General features: G+C 35.1%; 1 protein-coding gene across 1 annotated transcript; it reads right to left on the bottom strand.

Annotated features, from left to right (window-relative positions):
- Nucleotides 1-13,914: 13,914 nt before the first annotated feature.
- LOC124374234 (protein-associating with the carboxyl-terminal domain of ezrin-like) lies at nucleotides 13,915-21,086 on the bottom strand. Its single transcript, XM_046832487.1, has 4 exons — nucleotides 20,919-21,086; nucleotides 17,021-17,217; nucleotides 15,921-16,106; nucleotides 13,915-14,035 (listed from the first exon to the last, which is right to left on the bottom strand). The coding sequence occupies exons 2-4, from the start codon at nucleotides 17,198-17,200 to the stop codon at nucleotides 13,940-13,942; spliced, it is 462 nt and encodes a 153-aa protein (XP_046688443.1). The 5' UTR covers nucleotides 17,201-17,217; nucleotides 20,919-21,086; the 3' UTR covers nucleotides 13,915-13,939.
- Nucleotides 21,087-22,082: the final 996 nt, after the last annotated feature.

Here is a 22,082-nt window from a genome sequence, read left to right on the forward strand (position 1 = left end):
CGTGTCTCTTCAAGATAACTGCTTGCTCATAATCAGTTACATCTGAAAAAACATTTGACTATTTATCAATGAGCCAGGGGCAATTTGCTAATGTATGTGCCCATTAATTTTTACGCTGAAAATGCTGCTAGTGATTGTGGAAAAAAAACCGTGAAGTAAAAACAATTTATTTTCAAAGATTTGACCTTTAAAAATATGTTCTATGTTTTTTGTTGCATAAGTAAATGGGAGGCATATTGTATATTATTCAAAAAACCAAATAAAAAAATCCTACACAAATGTTTTTAGCTAGAGGGAAAAACCATTTATTATAAATTAATTTTTTTTATAAAAAAAGTTTTTTTTTAGAACACTTATAGCAGACTTATATAAAATTTATTTAAAGATCCTTATTCAAGTAACTCAAATAGAACATGACAAAACATAATGCAAAGTAAAGTATCAAATTCCATGAAATATAACATTTATAAAAATAAAATTAAAAAACATTTAGAAAAAATAAATTAAAACAATACCACCACCAAAAAAGAAAATTGGATTACTCTCATCTAAAACTCTAACGGCACCGATCTTCAAACCTAAAAATAATTACATTTCGATCCATTTCTATAATAACATAATTATTTACATTCCAGATCTTATTAATTACAGGGTACTCATAAAATATTTAACGGTAATTAGCAAAAGTTTGTAAATAATGAAAGCTCGTATGAATGAGGTTTATGTAAACTGTTTTAGTTAGCCTACATTGTCATAATTAATCCAATAGCCCAGCAACGTAAAGTGTTTTATGGTTCAAATTGGCAATTGAAAAAGTTTTATTCAAAGTACTTAAAGTAATGTTCTTACACAAAACATATACTTCAACACACTGACTTAAAACAATAACAAGAGTACTAAGCACTTTGTAAAATGTTGTTTTTGGAATCTGTCAGACGATCACACACACTCATAAGTTTGAAATGAATGTAGAATTGTAAATTGTAAACAAGACAGATGACTGAAACCAAAACAAGGAAACTGTACTCTGAATACCTTAGGCTTTCTTAAGTCACTTAAACATTCTACTAAAAAACCATGCTACTGTAAACTGAAATAAAAACCGAAATAACGAAAATAAATCTCAATAAGCCGGATCGGACACTTAATGCATACCTATCACTTATTGGCTTTGGTAGGCCTATCATCTCAAATTACCAAATGCTTTACCTTGAAAAGTTAATTATTACAATTTTTTAGGATTACTAGGACACTAATAGAGGCGTAATTCAATAACATTACTGATTTGAACAAAATGTAAACAAATCAATTATAAAAACCAAATGTGTATACAATTCCATTTGTAAACGAGAATTTTTAATTAACTTTTTTCATTGAACTGGTACAATAAGATTACTTGATACATATTTTCATCAGATTATCATTTGTGAACTAGATACGTTTTCAACATTCTGTAATTTTGTCCTTAATCAAGCATTATCCATTTAACCCTATAGAAACTGGCAATTGGTAGTCACTCTGTAACTCGGCGGATCTATTTTAACAGCGCTCGCAGACATTTTCTTATAATGTATCACATTTTCATAACATGGTTAGTCCAAATATAAACTGTTTAATGTCCAATGGTATTTGAACAACTATATGGAGAGCATTATAATAACAATTATCTTATTGTTTCCATGGAAAACATATTTTTTATTATTTTTTTTTTTTTTAATGTATGAAAAAATATATGTTGGACCAATATATTTTTTTGTAAATAATTCCGTTGTTGTAACTGCTTAGCAATAAGCTTTACATCATAAAAATGTAAATGTATAAATCCTTATTCAAAGATAATTGTCCTGATTTCCTCAAAAATATATAACTATTGTAACTTTTACCTTCAAAACGTATGATGTTTACAGGGAACTTTGTATAAAACGTATTTTTCCTTATTTTTATCAAAAATGCGTAGATTTCTAAATAAATATTATTTTTCGTGGGTAAATACATATAATCTCATGACTGCAATTTTTTACTTTTATAAGTTATGACAGATAAAAACAAAAAATAACAATAAAATAATAAATTTTTAAATCTATGTACCCTTATTTACATATGTAATATTGTTTTGGCCCTGAGTAAGGGACACGTTTGTTTGGTCTTCGATAGCCTGCCATAACTGGGAGATTCACAAGAGTGGCGGGTCCAGCTAGCCAAAAATTGGCTCGGCTTCCCAGGCTGGTCCTAAGTGGTTTAGAGGATGGTGTTCTCTAAAACTGACTCAGTAATTTGGATTTTAGCTTTTCTGTGACCGGAGGAGATTCTTATTATTGATATTTTAATTTAATGACTCAAGAACTTGTGTTCTTTACGTACTATTTTGAGTAATTGTAGATTTTTTAATTTATTTATTTCATGGATAGCTGCCTACTTGGTCCCCCCATAACTATATATATATAGTATATTTACATATTTACAATATATAACAAAGTTTTCCAAATTTTTCATCTTCAATGCGTCACTAGATTTATCGGGTCCTCCTAAAGAGTTTTCACCCATACTAAAAAACTATAACCTACAGAAAACTAAAAAAACAATAATAAACAACACTTTAACACTATAAAATACAAATGATTCCACAAATACTATTGTGATTCGTTAACCTTCAAACACAAAACCCGGCATTTTTTTTTTCGTTGTTTACAGTTTCACAACAATGTCGAGTTGAACACCGTTACTACTACGTTCACAGTCAGCTGTCAATAGAGAACGATGTTTTAACGGTAAACAAAGAAGAACAATAATCGAAGTAAGAACAGTAAAATACGGTATTATAGTGTTTAATTGCTGTTCCAGAATATAAATCAAATTAAAAATCATTTTATATGACTTTAATTGCCTAAAATTTCAATAACTGTAACATGTCTACACTTTGGCGACGAATATTCGTCATCTGCCAAACCGGGACGGAGCCTTTGGCAGACGAAAATTCGTTTCATACCAGCTAGAGGGTTTAAGGCCTATGTGACTTGTGGTGCCCAGTTAAGTGCATAATGTACATTCTCTCATCAGATTGTCATTGTCTGGTTTTGTCAAGGTACATATTGCCATATGACCATTTGGCACCTCACAGATGAATAAAATGTAGGCCTACTGGTGTACAGTTGATAAGCCCTCCCGACTATTTAGCCAGAGAGGGCCTCATGGTTTAATAAAAAGGGTGATAGCGTTTTGCTGCCACCACCCTAGCTCGTAGGGAAATTTAGAATAGTGGTTGAGAAGGGTCTTGAAATAATTACTCACGTTTCTCCTTTGTTTGAGTCCAATCTATATTCAAAATGCACTAAAACACTCGTAGGCGCACCCAAACTACTATATGTGTACCGGTGTGTTTCGCATCTCACTCCACCTAAAATAGACTTACTTCACACACTCTACATTGCCAATCCCTCCGCCTACCATCCGAGCCCTCAACTCGACTGCCGACCCGTGCTGACGAGTGCTGACCCTTGCAATTTCCTCAGCACGGCCAGTCACCTCACATCACGCGGTTAAAGGACTTGGGTTAGTCCAGTTAATTTACACACTGTGTAATTACTAAAATACCATCTAAAAATTACTATATTAAAATAGTAGTGTGCGTGCGCGCTACATCACTCTCTCCCTTTCAGGAAAGATGGATCATACAGAATTTTCATGGTGATACATCTTAGATTCTCAGAATATAACAAACATTTACAATAACTTCAAAAAAAAATGTATAGGATAACATTTTACATTACATCCATTTTTTCACAACTTAAAAGGACAAAATAGTATTTTAGGCTGCGTAAGTTCTTATAATCTACAATTTTTAATTCTACTTAACATTGACAATCACTTAAGATATTGTCCTCCTAACTACATTACATTTCTTGAGCTTGGCAAAGTCCCCACATATTTATAACAAATATAGTCTTTGCAACACTGACCTGACTGGTTCAGCACTACAATGAATTTTCACAATACCGTACTTCAAGGCGGGCTTGGTGTATTGAAATTGAACAAAGGAAGACTCCTGAATAATTTCTGCGAGCGGAGTTCCATGTTCTACTCGAATGGTTGGGGCTTGCCGCTCAGCAACTGAGGACATCCTCGCACAGGTTGGGCATTTTCCTGTGACAAAACAAAACTACGCAAAGTACACTATTCAAAATGAACAAAATAAACATTGAAAACTATGATAATGTAGAAATAGTTCAGTGGGGTTTCTATACTTTCTTTGATACTAGGGTACAAAACATGTGTATCATTTAAAAGCTTGTTTAAGGTCTAGTTCTATGTGATTATCTTTAAGATTGTCCTTGACTTTTTGCATTGTTTTCAAATAACAAGCTACTGTTTTTAAAGATTAGATTTTCTTCGTGAGATAGCAAACAGATTAATCTTATGGGATGTGCAAATGGTTAATGTCAAATTTATATTTTTATATTTCCTTGAGTCCTCGAGAATAACTTATTATATTTACCAAAGATAGCGCAACTTGAAGCCTGTTTTAATATTCCAGACTTGTTTAAAGTTAATTCTAAATAACCTAGATGTGGTGGAGAGATAACTCTGAGTTTTCCTCCATCAGAACTCCTCATACAGTTAAGTATGACTTTATATGGTTCCTTTAGGCCTATAGATCCAATCATTGCCGTTTTGGATCCATACAGGTGAAGTTACATTTATGGTTAAGGTTCGTGAACATTTTTCTGTGACTAGGTTAGCATCCCATGAATAGAGCGATATATACAATCATTAACGCTATGATGCAATACATTTATAGAGTTAGGACACAAATAAAAATGACTTAGTCTACACTGACTTAGTGTGTTTAAAATCGATAGGTGCATAATACTGTCTCTCTTTGGAGATCAACAAATAATCAACTTGTACATTCCATTTTAACCAATGTTGAAGGTTTGTTTGGTACAATGGAATAACTTCTACTTTATAAAGTTCAAGACGTCTGTCTGCGAACTTAAAGGTACAGTTACGATCAATCTAATTCCTGTCTTGGTGGCTAAAGCATGAGCAGTGCAAAAAGGTGTAATACAATAAATACGTCCTCTTCATTAACTGGTATAATTAGTTTCAAATGACGAGGTATGACTTTTTCCTATGTCAAGCAATATGTTTACAAAACTCATGGGGTGGTAGTAATTTGCTGCTTATTCTACCTGTGTTTACTAATTCTAAAGCTTGCCTATAACTCAACAATTCTTAACTATGTTGCTTCATCTATGGTTTGACCTAAATGACGTGCTAGACTGACAGATTTTAAATGTTTTTGTTAATGAACGATGTAGCATAATGTTTTCTTGTTCGAATCCTTGGAGTGAAGTGATTAACATGCTATTTGGAATGAGTAAGTTTAGTCATTATCTCTGATATGGCTTTAGTATTTGTTACCCATCTTTTCATTCATGTCTTTCATTAAGGTGATTTGGTTTTCTCTAGAACTCAACAGTGAATCCGCTAATCTTTTTTATCTCTTCAACTTTACTATTAACTTGTTCCATATCTTCGCTAGTGGGCACACCAATAAACAACCATTTCAATGCATATCCTCCTGCATCAACTAGTCCTCGCTTGGAGCGTTCTGTAGGTAGAAGTCTAAATAAGTCACTTACATCGGATTCATACTGGTCTATCCCGGTCTTAATTCTACTATATTCGAAAGCAAAGTCCTCAATCCCACACATTTACACTAGTGTTCGTATAATAAACTAAGTCTGTGCACAATGTCTTAAGTGACTCAAGTTCGTCTCTTATTTCTATCATATTAAAATCTAATACAATCTTTCCATTCATCCCTCGGAAATAATTGTGTCATGAAGTTTCTTGAAAACGATTCCCTGTGTCATTTCATTCTCTGCCATTCCTGTCTCGACAAAGAGTACAAGTATTCCTGAAATCATCATTTAGATCCTAATAATTGTTTACTTCATGAATATCCTGACTTATTCGAATTTATTTTATTACGTACAGCTTGATCTTATGTTTCTTATCTTAACCTGCGTAGATATAACTTCTTTCCTTATAGTGTACTCAATCACACATTTGAATTGTTTGGATCCTTTAATTTGGCTTTTATTCACACACCTTGCATACCCATTCATCAAACATTCGTTTCACAGTCATTACAACATTCATACTCACGCATACAACCCATTCAATTCGGAGTAACTATTTGCATTCTACTTTGTACGTGGTACTCTAAAACATCTTTTACTTACACATCAGACAAGAAGCATAACATACTAACGAGGAATATTTTAGTGTATCATATAACATCCTCAAATAACAAACAATACGTAATTATTCAATTACATTGCGTTTACTTTTAACTACTAAATAAACGATTGCAATACACGTTCACTGTCATAACAATATGTATATACATTCCTATTATTTAATAAACTTCATAGTCTTTGAATCTACACGGTTTTTCTTCTATCTCTTATGGATCTAAAAGGGGCCTGGTCGCTCTTCTTCTGCGGTTCCTGGGCTTGGTTCTCTCCTGTCTTGTTCTTCATTTTGTCCGGCTACTCTATTGAATGCCATCTTCATGGTCTTCGGTCTCTTCAATGATTTCTTCCTGTTCTTCTTCTTCTGCTACCTGAGCAGCTTTTGGATCATTTTTGGCTACTTCCTTGTTCTTGCAACTTAAACTCGGTGACAGGTTTTACTCGATTCACATGTACAGTTACATTCTTCCTTTTAATTCGGAGTACGACATTCAAATCTGATATAACCTTGACAATTGTGTATGGACCTTTCCATGGTCTAGACAACTTCTTCACTCTCTTCCTTTTTTCACTTGGGGCACGTGAAGGTATACTCGTTGGCCCTCTTCAAATTTATTTAGCTTAGAATTCTTGTCGTTATTGTCTCTTTTGCTGGGTTCTTGCATGGTCTTGGCATTGTTGAGACAAATTCCTTACGGCATTCAACTTCATCTTAAGATCTTCGACATAATCAGGGTAACCATCATCTTCTTCTGTGATCAATAGATCATCTTCTAAGAGTCTTCATCTCTCTTCCAAAGACTAGCTCAAAATGGAGAAAGGAGAAATCCTGTTGAATCATGCACTTGAGAGTTATAAGCCATATTTACCATCGGTAGGGAGCTCGTCCCAGTCTGTTTGATTTCGGTTGACATAATGACTTAGCATCTTGGGTATGGATCTATGAAAACTCTTTCTGTTTCTACCATTGCTCATGGGATGATATGCGGTGGTTTGAAGTTTCTTTATTCTTAGTTAGAGTCACACATGCTTTTCATTATTTCGGATGTGAAATTTGAGCCTTGATCAGTAATTAATTCACAGGGTACTCCCATCTTCGTAATGACTCTCTGCACAAGTGCTCGGGCTATTGTTTCTCTTCTGCAGTTTGGTCTGGCAATGCAATAAACTCTCCGTACCTTGTAAATGATCTATAACTGTCAGTATGTATTTGTTTTTGGAGCTTGTTAGGGGTAATGGGCCAACAATGTCACACACGAAATCCGGTATCCAAATTCTGTACTTTCTTGAAATTTACCTAAAAAGGTGCTTTAGTTTTTCCGTAATCCATTCTTTTATTGCATGGATCACATGCTCTGATAAAGGAGACAACATCTAATTTCATTTTCGGCCAATAAAACTTTCTCTTGGATTCTTAACATCGTCTCTTGATACCTCACATGACCTGCTGTCGGGATATCATGGTGTAAACGAATAACCTTCTCTCTTAACCGTCTTGGAACGACTATCAGTTGTCTGTCCTGCCTCTTTATATAGATGACTCCTTGTGGACTTGTTTTGAACTGAGGGTATTTTTTCAATCTCTGGCACTCTTCATCCTTACATTGATTTTCTTTAATGCTGTCCACATCCAATATAGGTAGAACTTTCCACAGTATTCTTGCACACAATTCTGCTCAGACAATCAGCGTTTTGATTTTTTATCCCTGGTTTATGGAATACCTTGTAGTCATATTCAGCCAATTTCAGTGCCCATCTAGTGAGTCTACTCGAAGGATCTTTTAGCGACAGCAGCCATCTGATTGCGCTGTGATCAGTATACAAGGAGAATGATCGTCCGTACAGGTAGCATCGGAAATACTTTACTGCCCATACAACTGCTAAAAAGTTCTTTTTCTGTTACTGTATAATTCTGCTCAGCAGAGTTTAACTGTCTTGACGCATAGGCGATAGGGTGTTCTATTCCATTAATCACTTGTCCTAATACTGCGCCAAGTGCAACATTACTTGCATCAGTGCTTAAGACGAATTCCTTGGAGAAATTTGGATACACTAATAAAGGTTCAGTTACAAGGATGGTCTTCAATTTTTCAAATGATGTTTCCGCTTCTTCGTTCCACTCAAACTTTTGGTCTTTTTTGGTTAATTTTGTCAGAGGTTTAGCGATGTCGGCAAATTTCGGTACATGCCTCCTATAGTAACTACATAGTCCTATAAATCCACGAAGTTCCTTTTCATTCTTGGGTCTTGGAAAATTTTTGACAGCTTCAATCTTATTCTGACATGGTTTGATTCCATCTCTCGATACAACATGGCCTAGGAAGTTAATTTCAGACTTTGCTATTTGGCATTTCTTCAACTGGATACTCAAATTTACCTCTTGAAAATCTCTCTAGAACTTCACTAAGATCTTTAGCGTGCTGATTCAATACTCGAACTGAAGATTAGGGATATCATCCATGTAGGGCAAACATGCTTTTCCTTTCAGACCTGTGAGAGTAGTATCAACCAATCGTTGAAATACAGAAGGAGAATTGATCAATCCCCATTGGCATGCGTGTATATTCATAATGACCATCAGGAGTACTGAAGGCCGTCTTCTCTTGACTTTCAGGGTGCATTTTTACCTGATAGAAACCTGAATTCAGATCCAGTGCCGAGAAGTACTGACTGCCTCCTAACATGTCTAAAGTTTCATGTATATCTGGAAGGGGATATATTTCCGGAACTGTAATTTTATTGAGTTCCCGATAGTCTACACATAGACGATAACTGATGGTACCATCAGAGCCTGCTTTCTTGGGGACAATGATTACCGGTGCTGACCATGGGGAAGTACTGGGTACAATTACACCTTTATCTAATTGTTCTTGTATCAAATTTTGTAGAGTACCTCTCTGTGATTGTGGCACTCTGTAAGGTTTCTTATTGATCGGAGGATGTTGGCTCGTGTTGATTTTGTGAGTAACTAAAGAAGTACACCCCAAATTCTCTATTCCTCCTAAGCTAAATAGACGCTTGTAGCGTTGGAGAACATTTTTTAATTTATTTTGGTCTTCAGTTGGGAGGTGCTTTAATTTTTCTTCAAGTTTTCCATTGAATTCCTCTGTCCTATTTTGTGTTAGATTTACTCGTTTCCATGCTCCTTTATTTGCTTCACTGTGTGGCTCTTCTATTTTGCAGAGCAGCGTATTCTTGTATATCACTAAATTTTCAGAGGTGATATTTATGATTTTGGTCCAACACATTCCTTTATTCACTTTTGAAAGGCTTCTAGCGACATTGATGCCATGAACTTTTACTAACGCTGGTTCTGTAATTACTGTTTTTCCTTCCATTTGTTCATTCATTTGATCCTTTTTGTTTTTGCTTAATTTTTACTTGAATAAGCATTTCTGAACGGGCAGGCACGTTGATGTTTGTGCGAACTATACGCTAAAATGTCAGGTATTTCTTCCTTCAGGATTTGTTTTGGTGGATTAAGGTTTGTTGAAACTTGTTTCGTGGGAACATTGAACAATGCCAATGCCACTTCTCCTGCTTCGAGTTACAGGGGATTCTCTTTCATGGAAACTGCATGCTATCTTGTTTCCAATACTCAGAGACTTATTCTCAAGGTCAATCACAGCCTTTTTTCGTTTCAAAACATCGTATCCTAGGATAGCAATATAATCTTTCAGGGAGATCTGTTGCTACGAAGTCACATTTTAAATCAAGTAAACTCTAGTTGCAAGGTCTCTGTTACAGTGCCGTAAACGTTCATAACAGCACCAGTGATACCTCGTATTTGGATTTCAGTTGGAGTTAGCTTGTTCTGAGCCATTGTCCTATCGATCAGTGATACTTGTGCTCCTGTATCGATTACAATGAGACCCGTTCACTCCTCCTATGCACCCTTGTACAATTAATTCACTCACATTTTCTTGTGTCAAAGTGGCAAACAGCTTTTGAAATTCAACTTCGCCTGTCTGAGTCCCGTGTGGTTCAGATTTAATGATTTCTGAGGTTCCCAGCGGCGTGCCTGGGTCCCTCGTTGTGGTTTAACGTGTTCGAAGCTGATCCACGTCCTCCATGCTGATACCCTCTGCTCCTGAAGGTTCCTCCTCTAGCTGCGCCTCTTCCTAATGCTGTATTTCTCATACCCCAACAATTGTTTGCTGTGTGTCCAGGGTTTTCGGCAATTTTCACAATAATAGGTAGTTGTTTCACTTTTACTTCTACAATCCCTCTCTTTGTGACCTTTCTTCTTACATGTATAACATACAATATCTACTCGCCTGGATTGGCATTCTCTGGCTTTATGGCCTGGTTTCCCACAAGTGTAACACGTAGTATCGGTGATCGTTCCAAAAACTCGCCTTGTCTTCTCCTCAAATTCGGATGGTCTTTTCTCTAAGTTGTTTAGAGCTATCGCCGTGGTTACAGCTTCTCTGAATGTTTTAGGGAACTTGATCCTGGTCTGCCGTCCTATTTCACCATTTAATCCTCTTACAAAGGCATCCATGGCTCTTCTATCGGCCTCTTCTCTCAGAATTTGGTTTGCTTCAGCGTTGTTTGTAACTCTTAGAGTTTTATCACTGACCCTTTTTACTCGGTCAGAGAACTGCTCAATAGTTTTCTCCTCTGTTTTGTCGTATGCTAGCCAATTGCTCGAAGTAGTAATGATCTGGTAGGCTATCGCCGAATCTTTCCATAAAAGCAGCTTTTTATTTCTTCTAAAGTTGTTGAGTTTTTACATTTTTCGTCTGACTTTGCAAACTGTAGAGCACTGCCTGTTAGTTTAAGTTTTAAAAACTTGAAGTTTTTGAGCTTCACTCCAATTGCTGAGCTCTCCAATTCCTTCGATGTTGTCAAAGAAGGGGGCGACTAGATCTGCTTTCTCTCCATCGTAATGGGCTATACTTGAGACAAGCTCAAATGACGGCTTGCTGTCTGCAAGGGTCATGTCCATCGGGGACGGAGATGTTTTCAGTTTTGTTCACCGCGGAGGTAGAAGCGTTGGCTAACGTTTTCATCTAGTGTTACTTGAAGCGACCTCACTTTATTCGATATGGCATCAAAGGCGTCTTGGACCTCAACGGGTCTTCCCTTCTAGGTGTACAGTGCCCATCGTTAATAATTTAAAAAAATTTGGTTTTCCTCTTTGGAATACAGTAGCTATACAATTCTCTAGGTTATCAGTGATATTCAATAGTTAAACTTAAACGCTCTAAATGAAATCCCTAAAAGACATTGACAGCAACAATGTGAATAACTAGTTTCCCTATTTTTCAGTAAAATAACTTTTCCCCTTTTTTTTTTTTCAATTTTCGATAATGGATCAATCAAACAATAAAGTTTTTCGATTTCCAAATGATACCAATCACTAATCGGTAGTATTGAGTTATCAATGGATCAATAGTCTAACAATGCCTCGATATAACAAGTATATCAATACTGTAATGTGACTCAATACAACTGCAATAATATTAAATAATCGTATTTGTTATATGATATACTATGTGCTATTACTTATATACTCTAATAGTTAATCACATTGACTGATATCACTTTTGTTTTCAGTATAATTCGAAATTTACCCTTTTTATAAGTCAGCAACAAGTTACTTCCAACAATTATTGCTATTATACTCTTTTACACTTTATATTAAAATTTCTACGGGTTTCTTTTTGTATACAGATATTAATGAATTATCAATCAAATTGAACAGTAAGCTAATATAGAATCATTGGCATATCCCTATTTCCAAGCAAATGATTTTAATCAACACGTTATTCTGCTTATATTTACGCTGAAAACATGATGGACTGAATGCCCTGGAGGTGACGACCTGACATGGAGGCTTTGGCAAAATAAAATACTAGGATGTTATCCTTTTAATTTCTCTTATTTGAATAATTTCTGAATCTGTTTGTCAATAAAGAAGTTTAATGCTTAAAGCCTGGCCTCAATGCTGCATTCACCATTTATTTCCAAAGCATTTTGAACCATATTATTTAACCAACTATTTACTAATAATACGTAGTCTAATCTTAGGTTTCGCCAATGATTTAATTTAATTTAATTTAACAAAGTTCCCACTGCTCACCAAATAGTGACAGGGCTGCCATCTCGAAGGCTGTGGATGATCGTGACTGGCGTTGACGGAGATGACAACATCTGCGTAGACAGTGGTCGGCAGTTGGTAGTTCCGGTCTGGATCACTGGATGTCCGGTGACGTATGCCCTCCTTGTTCCTTTCTATGTTCTATGATGACGTATGATGATGGCGTCCAACTTCCGCTTCATAGTGTAATGGCGTTGCACATGGTGTAATAAGCACACAGAACTAATCCAAGTCCATCTTCGTTCATATAAGTTGAATTTACTCGAAATTTAGAAATATAACATTGCAATTAATTTGTAAATGAATTTAGAATAGTAGTTATTTGGATAATGGAGTGTAAACTGAAATGTTCTAATAATTTTCTCAACCACGTGGTACACTTCTTTATTTCTTTTAGAGTTCTTTTAAAGTTTTGAAATCATTTTGAAATAATTTGCTGGTTTTAATTATCGTTATCCCCACCGCTGGTCACCACTGTAAGCCCCTCCGATATTAGCCAGAGAGGCTCCATGGTTAATAAAAGGGATAGCGTTTTGCTGCCACCACACCCTAGCTCGTAGGGAAATTTAGAATAGTGGTTGAGAAGGGTCTTGAAATAATTACTCACGTTTCTCCTTTGTTTGAGTCCAATCTATATTCAAAATGCACTAAAACACTCGTAGGCGCACCCAAACTACTATATGTGTACCGGTGTGTTCGCATCTCACTCCACCAAAATAAACTTACTTCACACACTCTACATTGCCAATCCCTCCGCCTACCTCCGAGCCCTCAACCCGACTGCCGACTCGTGCTGACGGGTGCTGACCCTTGCATTTCCTCAGCACGGCCAGTCACCTCACATAACGCGGTTAAAGGGACTTGGGTTAGTCCAGTTAATTTACACACTGTGTAATTACTAAAATACCATCTAAAAAATTACTATATTAAAATAGTAGTGTGCGTGCGCTAAACACTACTGTAAGCCCCTCCGATATTAGCCAGAGAGGCTCATGGTTAATAAAAGGGATAGCGTTTTTGCTGCCACCACCCTAGCTCGTAGGGAAATTTAGAATAGTGGTTGAGAAGGGTCTTGAAATAATTACTCACGTTTCTCCTTTGTTTGAGTCCAATTCTATATTCAAAATGCACTAAAACACTCGTAGGCGCACCCAAACTACTATATGTGTACCGGTGTGTTCGCATCTCACTCCACCAAAATAGACTTACTTCACACACTCTACATTGCCAATCCCTCCGCCTACCTCCGAGCCCTCAACTCGACTGCCGACCCGTGCTGACGAGTGCTGACCCTTGCATTTCCTCAGCACGGCCAGTCACCTCACATCACGCGGTTATAAAGGGACTTGGGTTAGTCCAGTTAATTTACACACTGTTGTAATTACTAAAATACCATCTAAAAATTACTATATTAAAATAGTAGTGTGCAGTGCGCGCTACACAGTACCAACAATATTACCTCACTTACCAGATTTGTTATTCAGAGCACATAAGCTTATAAGCACACTCAGTTTAACCTCTGCCACCATTATAGCTACAATGTTTAAAATCCATTCTAAAAAGCAGTTTGGTTTTACCTGCAAAGATACTCTAATCCTCCTAGCTTCCATGAACCTCCTTGAGTGACATATATAGCAGCCCTACAAACATTATTATGTGATGCTGACCCCTAAAATAAAGAAAATGAAATTATTAAATCAACCACTAGGATTATAACTGAACAAATACAGTAATATTGTTATATTAATATTTAATTTAATAAGAGAATTCCTCATGGAAGAAATAAAATGTTAAGATGGAAACAGTTTTTTGTGTTATTTCATATATTTTCTTATAAAATACAGAAGAAACAATTTAATCTAATACAATTTGTACATGTGTTGGGAACTAAAGGTACTTAGGGAAACTATCAGAAAGTAACTTTACAATTCATTAATGTTCATAATATTAAATTGATAAATAAAAGTAGATAGAACAAAAGAAAAGTAAAGCAAGTATACAGTTAGACCACACTATAACAGTACATAAAGCCAGCCAAAAGGCAAATCAGAAGAACAAATTTTCAGACATAATTGACATAATATAAATATTTGTTTTCAAATACTAGGCTATGTAGATTTTTTTTTAACACACGCTTTATTATATAAAAGAACTAAAACACATCACTTTAAGTTATGAAAGGAAACCTTGTTGACTGAGAGAGTAAATTTATTTTTTTTTTTAGTTGTAGAGAGTTTATGATTTCCTAAATAAATTTGGTTCCATAATTTCAAAATATATATGAATTTTTCCTAGCTTTTATAAGAGAAGAACCATGTCCTATTTGTCATAATTAAGTTTACCATTCCGAAGAGTACTTAGACAATAAACATTATTTCTAAATAAAACTAACTTTAAACAATGTTGGTTATAACTAGGAGCAAACTCTGTTACGCTAAGAAATATAGAGAAAACAAAATGAGTCACAAAGCATAGTGTTTGGCAATAGACAAAGAGGATGAAGTACAGAGCAACAAAAGCTGATTGTGAAGCAACTGACTGTTGGTGCTAACAAATTTTCAGAACTTTGAAATACCATTTCCAGTTTTTTTGGGTAAGGGATAAATCTTTCCTATGGATCTTTTGAACAATCAACAATTTTATTGAATAAACCGTTTAGTAGTAATTAATTGAAAATGGACATACTCCACAGTGAAATACCAGCACTGTTACATGGCACCAAAAAACTGACAATATGTATAAGTAGGCTAATTTAATTGTACATTTGATTGGCAGATAATTCTACTCTCTTACAACAAGGTAGGTGTACGTCATACCATGTATCGCGCAACAGGCTTCACTGAGGTTGCATCTCAAATCCAGGTCAGAATATAAAATTTAAATTGTCAGAAGTTTTTTATGCAGTTTGAACCAAAAAATCTTGATAATAGTCATGAAACCGCCTGCGTAAGCTTGAATTAAGATAACTAACAATACATCATCCATTCATTAATTCAAGATAACAACCACACATGGAACCACCTTTCCTTTATTTGTGCTGGAAAGAATGTTAATATTACGCAATATTATAAAAGATTATTATTAATGTTTTAAACATAATTAAAGATCCAAAATGGGTTTATTAAAATTGTGGTCTTGTATGACCGTCTGAGCGATAACTCTTGGTAGAAAGGTCCTAGAGACTTGAATCATGGTACATCTGTTCTCTTAGTTCAAAGAAGAGTTATATTGATTTTGGAGTCAAAAGGTTAAAGGGTGGACCCTCCATCTGTGTGTTGATTCTTTTGTAATGTTCTGTCAAATCCTGTGATACTGTGTAATATCGGTTTTATTATAGCTGTCAACAAATAACACCAATCGTTAAGCAAATTGTTTACTGTTTACTTGATTAAAGGTATTTATCTATTGTCTATTTTGCAATTATTCCGTTCCATCATAGTTTGGAAGTGGGAATAATAAGAACACACTGTTTATTCTAATTATTACATTGAGTAAATACTACGATAGAAACTACATTATAAATACTATGATAGAAACTACATTATAAAACTTACAGATTCGTGAAGGAAGACCAGAGCTTTCAGAATGTTCTGCAGACCCACACAGACTTGGAGTGCAGTTTGAGAGGGAAGAACCTGAGCAAGAGGCTGTACTTGTTCTGTGGCCAAGTGAAACTTCCATCCTTTCTTCCAGCTTGCTACATATTTTAAGATGCAAGGATGACGGTATAACATAACATTCTAAAAAATATAAAAACTTTGTTTTAACCTTTTAAGACCCATACCATTTCTTGAAAATACTGGAATTAGGTTTAACATTAGATCTGATACACACATATGTGTGCTAATATTAACCTATCTACAGTAAGTTAATAATTGTACATATATATATATAATATATAATATCTAGCCATTTTGGTTGGGGTGAATGTTTGACGTTATGTACAATTAAATATACAACAAGATATATGTTTTTATTTAATATTATCTATTGTCTCCTTGAGGCAGTCCCCGGTGAAGGTAGTGGACACCACTCAAGATATGCTAAAATTGTGTTCAACAGCAACAAGCATAGTTTGTTTTTGACGATGGAAGGATTGAGAAGGAAACAGGATTTTTTCGGACATTTGCTATCGTTCAGTAATACAATACAATCAACAGTGATGATTCAATTCACTGATTCATTGTATTACATCACTGAACAAAGGCAAATGTTTTGGAAAAATCCTGTTTCCTTCATGCATATAGCTTAATCTGTGATTGTTCACAATACATGCTAAAGTTCTGATACTTTTTTGTGTAACATGTATATTCATTAAATTGAATAAACAGTAATTTAATTATTTCAACAATGATTGAACCACAGAAAGTACTTGCTCCACTGGGCATCAAGTTCAGATCTCTCACTTGCCAGGTGAGCGTGGTAATGTTCATATATATAATATACATATGACAGAAAGGGTCAAATATAAGATAATTGAATCGTAAAAAGTAAGGCCTCTGTTGTCTAGTGGTAGCGTGTTCATGCATCAAGTGAGAGACTGGGTTTGAGTATTTTTTGTGTTGTGATTTAATCTTTATTGAAAATGTTATACATATATATATATATATTTATTTATTTATTTAAACATGAAATAATGAACTCTATGAACAACCTTTGTGAATTTTTCCAACTGAGAGACTTCAGAGGAATTACTACATGATGTGACAAAAACAGATATCTTTGGCACACTTCCAACTGCATAAGTTGCTCCATGAAGTGACCAGCTGTCAGTTACTTCAGTCGCTGTTTCATCAATTGACAGTCCTGTTGGCTGACTCCTTTCATTACCCATCCATATGGCTGTGGAACCTAAAAATATAAATGGAATATACTGGCTTTCCTAGTTAATAAATTGTACAGTTTTATTGAGATTACCTAAAACATAAAAATTCAGATTTTTGCAAATGTTTTCTGCTACTGAATTTATAACAAAAAATGGTACTTATGCACTATACGGACCCCACCTATTTTTTTACAAATTGGGCACAGTTAGAAGGAAAAAAACATGTGTAGCATGAATATAAATATATTTACAATAATGAACAGAGAGAAAAAATTGTTACTGTGTATTGGCGTCATCCCAGAAGGCCATGATGTCCGCTAGCAATGCATCTAACCTATCGCCTCCGTTCTCCGCTACTGCCTGCCGACCGCCACATGTATTCCGCCAAGTAGGTATCCAGATGATGCCGAGCAGTTCCCCTTTGGACCTTATTGCGCCACTTTACACTACCCCACATTCTTTCTACACGCTGCATGTTGGCCCCAGTTTTGGAATCTACGAAGTAGCTGTGGTTGACCGAAAAAATGTTTTTTCCCAATTTTCCCAACATTCTTTTTTATAACAGATTCAACACATATACCTCTTTCATGTAATTTTTCCAGTCCAATTTTATGTGAGTAGACATTATCTACTGTCGGCCATACCACTTAACTGAATTTAGTTCCTCGCACCAACAATACATAAAACGCAATGTTGTTACAAAAGGTAACCTGCTGTGTTCAAACCAAGTACCAACACGATACCCCACTTTCTTCTTGCATGGTCTGACATTGCATTTCCAAAAAGGGTATTGTTCGCTGAAATACATCTTCATAGCATGTCCTCCTTCGCATAATTTCGTCATGGGCAGCAAACCTCACGATTGGAAAAAACCCACGGCTTCTTCTTCTGTAGATGGCAGCTCTCAAATCAGCATAGCGATGGCAATGGAATGACTGTACTGTCGCTGGCAGTATGTGCCAGCGGCTTATAAGGCATTTGTCAGGCAGTGACAGTCGCGCCAGGCGCCGAACAGTGGCTCACCGCGCCCGCTCTGCATGTCCACTACCTAGTCTCCTGACCTAGGTTAGTTTAGGTTATGTTATGATAGTAATTTAACATAACATAACCTTACTTTACCTAATTTGTAAAAAAATAGGTGGGGTCCATATAGTGCATAAGTACAGAAAAAAATGAACCTAAAGTGATATAAAAAATATATCTAAATTACACAGGAAGAAATGTGTAAATACTGTTATTATATTGATGCTCGTTCCCGCCATCTGATAAGAGGATGGAGGGGAGGCCTGAACAGAGCCTGCAGCAAGAGCGAGAATCCTTAACTTCATTTTCATATAAGTGGATGTTTCATATAACTGCTATTCCGGCAAGCTGCAAATATTGTAGTTTTTGTTTGTAAATTTATTTAGTTAAAACTTGTAATGTATTATAATTCTTGTAGCGTACACTTATTATATAATATTGAATTTGGATGGTATAATGAATCGTGAGATAATAATAACCGAATAACGAGTGTAAACCATTTACTAGTCTCCCCAGGTAAACTTTAATAAGTGGCCTTCACTCGTTATTAGATTGCTATTATCTTAATGGTTTGATTGTTTTTATCTGAAGGATAATTCGATATTACAATTTATTTAACTTAGCATATGATTTCAACTTACGTAGTAGTTATACGTAGTAATTTTATTGTAAAAATAAACAATAAGAAGTAATTAATATTATGAGACTTTGAAAATGAGGAAAACATCTAAGATATTTCTCACAAGTGACATGAGATTTGTTTATGAAACTTCATCATGTGGGTTTGGCTCCTGGTAACACATGGGGAAAATTATTTCCTCCATTTCACAAAAAACGGCTACTTATTAATATCAAGCTGGGCAAGTTATATAAATATTGTTAGGTTTCTTTGATATCTAATTCTAGGCCTCAGTTGGTTTTGTTGTTTTGTAATGTTATTGTAAAATTTATGTATTTAAAATTGTAATTGCGAGATTCTTCTTGTTACAGTAATTCGTAGCTGTAAGATAAAAGGCCGGGGCGGCAAATCACGAATTTGACGTTACCAACGTATTCTGCTCACCCTCCTGAACAAAAAATATATATAGTACTAGGGGGTGCAAATGACAAATAACACGATTTTAGGGGTATATTCTAAGTGGTTAAGTTTTCTAATGTTTTAATGTTCAGTTTGTGTGCTGTGTCTGGATAATCTGTTAACTGAACATTATCTGCAGCCGGGACTGATAGCAGCCTGATAACGTATCTGTTATCTGAGTTCTCCGGGGCAGAGTCAGTGCTTCACAAGATATCGTGTTCAGTAGGTGAATCAACCATCCACTAGTTCGACCAACCCTAGTGAATTGTGTGTGTCGGAGTGTTTAGTAGGGCACGTAAAGAGTTTACGTTTTAACCGGAACGAAAATTATTTCCTTTTTAATTGAACATGGAATTTTTAATAATGAGTGTATTTGTTCGTCGTGCAGTCGCGTGTTTTTTTTAAACCGGGAGACTTTGTTTTTTCGTTGCGATAGGAAAATTAGAAAAATTAGTAAGAAAAGAAGTTTTAAATGTTGCAATTTTTAAAAATCCACTTTTTTGTTGCTGCTGCTCAGCTATATCCGCCTACACACTAATGGTAACTGTTCTCTGTTAATATCCATCTATATATTTATATTTGAGTATTTCATGATTTATTAAGTTTTTTAACTTTACATAATTGCCTACTTTGCATTACATTTCAATTTATATTTCTGATCAGCCCTTCTAGAATTTTATATTTTACTGATAGGTACTATCTCGAGGGATGTTTTTCTTTAATTGACATCAGCGCAGGGCAGCACCTTTGGTGCTGCCCCACGCTGATGGCCGGAGGCACTCGTCTCATTTCGATATAACAAGTAATTAATTTGTTGCTCGAAATTAAGAAAAACATTGTTCATTTTGATCAAAATTCTGCTCATTTCAGTATTATTTTTCATTTACGTTTGCAAAGATGGTGGCGCAACCGATGACGTCATCACGAGGTTGACTCATGGTCACAAAAGGTCACGTGACGCTAGACGTGGATGTAGAACATGGAGATATTACTGAATAGTTATTTTAATTTTTTATGTTCTAGAACTTCGTTATTTCTCATTTCCACCCCATCAAACCTTATACTTTTTTGTTCTATAGGACGATTCCAATAAGTTTAATAACGCAAAACTCGTATTTTTCCGCTTCCGGCCGTTAATATGATAATTTACCCAGTAATTTATTATAACTCTTATTGTGTACGATTTTTATATACATCAAAGTTGGATAATATATCGAACTGTTAGATAATAACAATCGAATAACGAGTGTAGGTTGCTTATTAGTCTCCCCTCAGAAATATCGATAATTTGATTGCTGTAGTGGCCACTTATCATTTTGCAGCCATTAACACCACTTGAATCATTTTTTGCCTACAGTCTGTCACTCCATACACTAAATTGTCAATACTATATTAATCTATACTTTGAAGAATAAGTATTAGTTATCTAAGCTTTGGAACTAAGTCAGTGCTGTAAAATGAATTATATTAAATTTCGCCATGGCAGATTAATCAATCATGTATCTTATAATTAGGCCTAATTTACAAAAAAACTTAAGTCTAGCTCTAAGACATCACTTTTAAATCGCTTTCCAATTAAATAATCAATAATTAATGTGAAGTGAGACTCATAATAAAGTAGCTTACTTTAATGGTATTTGTAAAACACCATAGGGTTATCATTAGGAATATCTTTCAAATTCTGTGTCATCAACACGTAGTACTTTATTACAATATTCTCCACTAAGATGTATAATCGTGTATTTTGACATAGTTTCAACTTAACAAATCACTACATATATAACCGAACATTGCAATTAACCCTTTAATGCATGGTGTAGCCCACAAGCAACATCAACTCTAACCAGGATTCTAGAGCTTTCTGGTGGGCATACTGTGAACTTCTAGTTGTTACTCAAGAGCTACATTATGTTGTTTGCCACTCATCTCACCTGTTGTCCCTTTTTTTGTCATTTGTTTGATTTATTCCAGCTGATCTGATCCAGGTACTGGTTTCTCAGCAACGTGATTTGTGGGCCTACTTTGTTTAATTGTTGGAAGTTTTAAATACAGTGTTTACTTGTAATAAAATTATATTCTGCTTCACAATATATATATTTTCAACAAAAACAATCAGGTAAAGAGCAAATTTCTTGTAATAACTCTAATCTCGATAGTTTTATTCATGTTGCTCGTAAGCAACATTATGCATTTAGAGGTTATGTCACGTTATTTTACAAAAAACTGTAATAGCCTAATATGCAAGCTAAAATTAGGATACACTAATACAGACAAAAACGATAAAGATAAAAGGTAATCATATTTCTTTGTAAGGATAATCATACCTTATAAATTAATATAAAAACCCTTACAAAAACCTAATGTTTAGCGGTATTATTTTAGGAACTATGAATGAGGATCCAGATCGACCACAACCATCGACCTCGCTGAGAAAATGATGAAATTGTTTACCTTCTCGACATTCCCTACGGCAGTGATGATGAGTGTGATGAGGTTATCGATGAAGACAATATTACAGATGACCAGATCTCTTCGCTCGGTTGGATGAGATTCTCGATGACCGTAATGATGAACTTCAGCAACAAAGATCAATAGGTGAGACTAGCGTAATATTACCCCAGGAAGAAGAGGCTTCAATTGAAATAGTGCAGACAGGCACAACTGTGGACATTTCAACTTCAAATAAGTATAAGGTTTCGAGAAAAAAAATTACAAAAACAAACAAATAAAGAAAATTTACTACAGAAAAAAACGCTAAAGAAACCACCTGAGCAAAAATTAAAACTGGTA

This window comes from Homalodisca vitripennis, unplaced genomic scaffold (genome assembly GCF_021130785.1).
Source record: "Homalodisca vitripennis isolate AUS2020 unplaced genomic scaffold, UT_GWSS_2.1 ScUCBcl_7603;HRSCAF=15363, whole genome shotgun sequence".
Lineage (NCBI taxonomy): Eukaryota > Metazoa > Arthropoda > Insecta > Hemiptera > Cicadellidae > Homalodisca > Homalodisca vitripennis.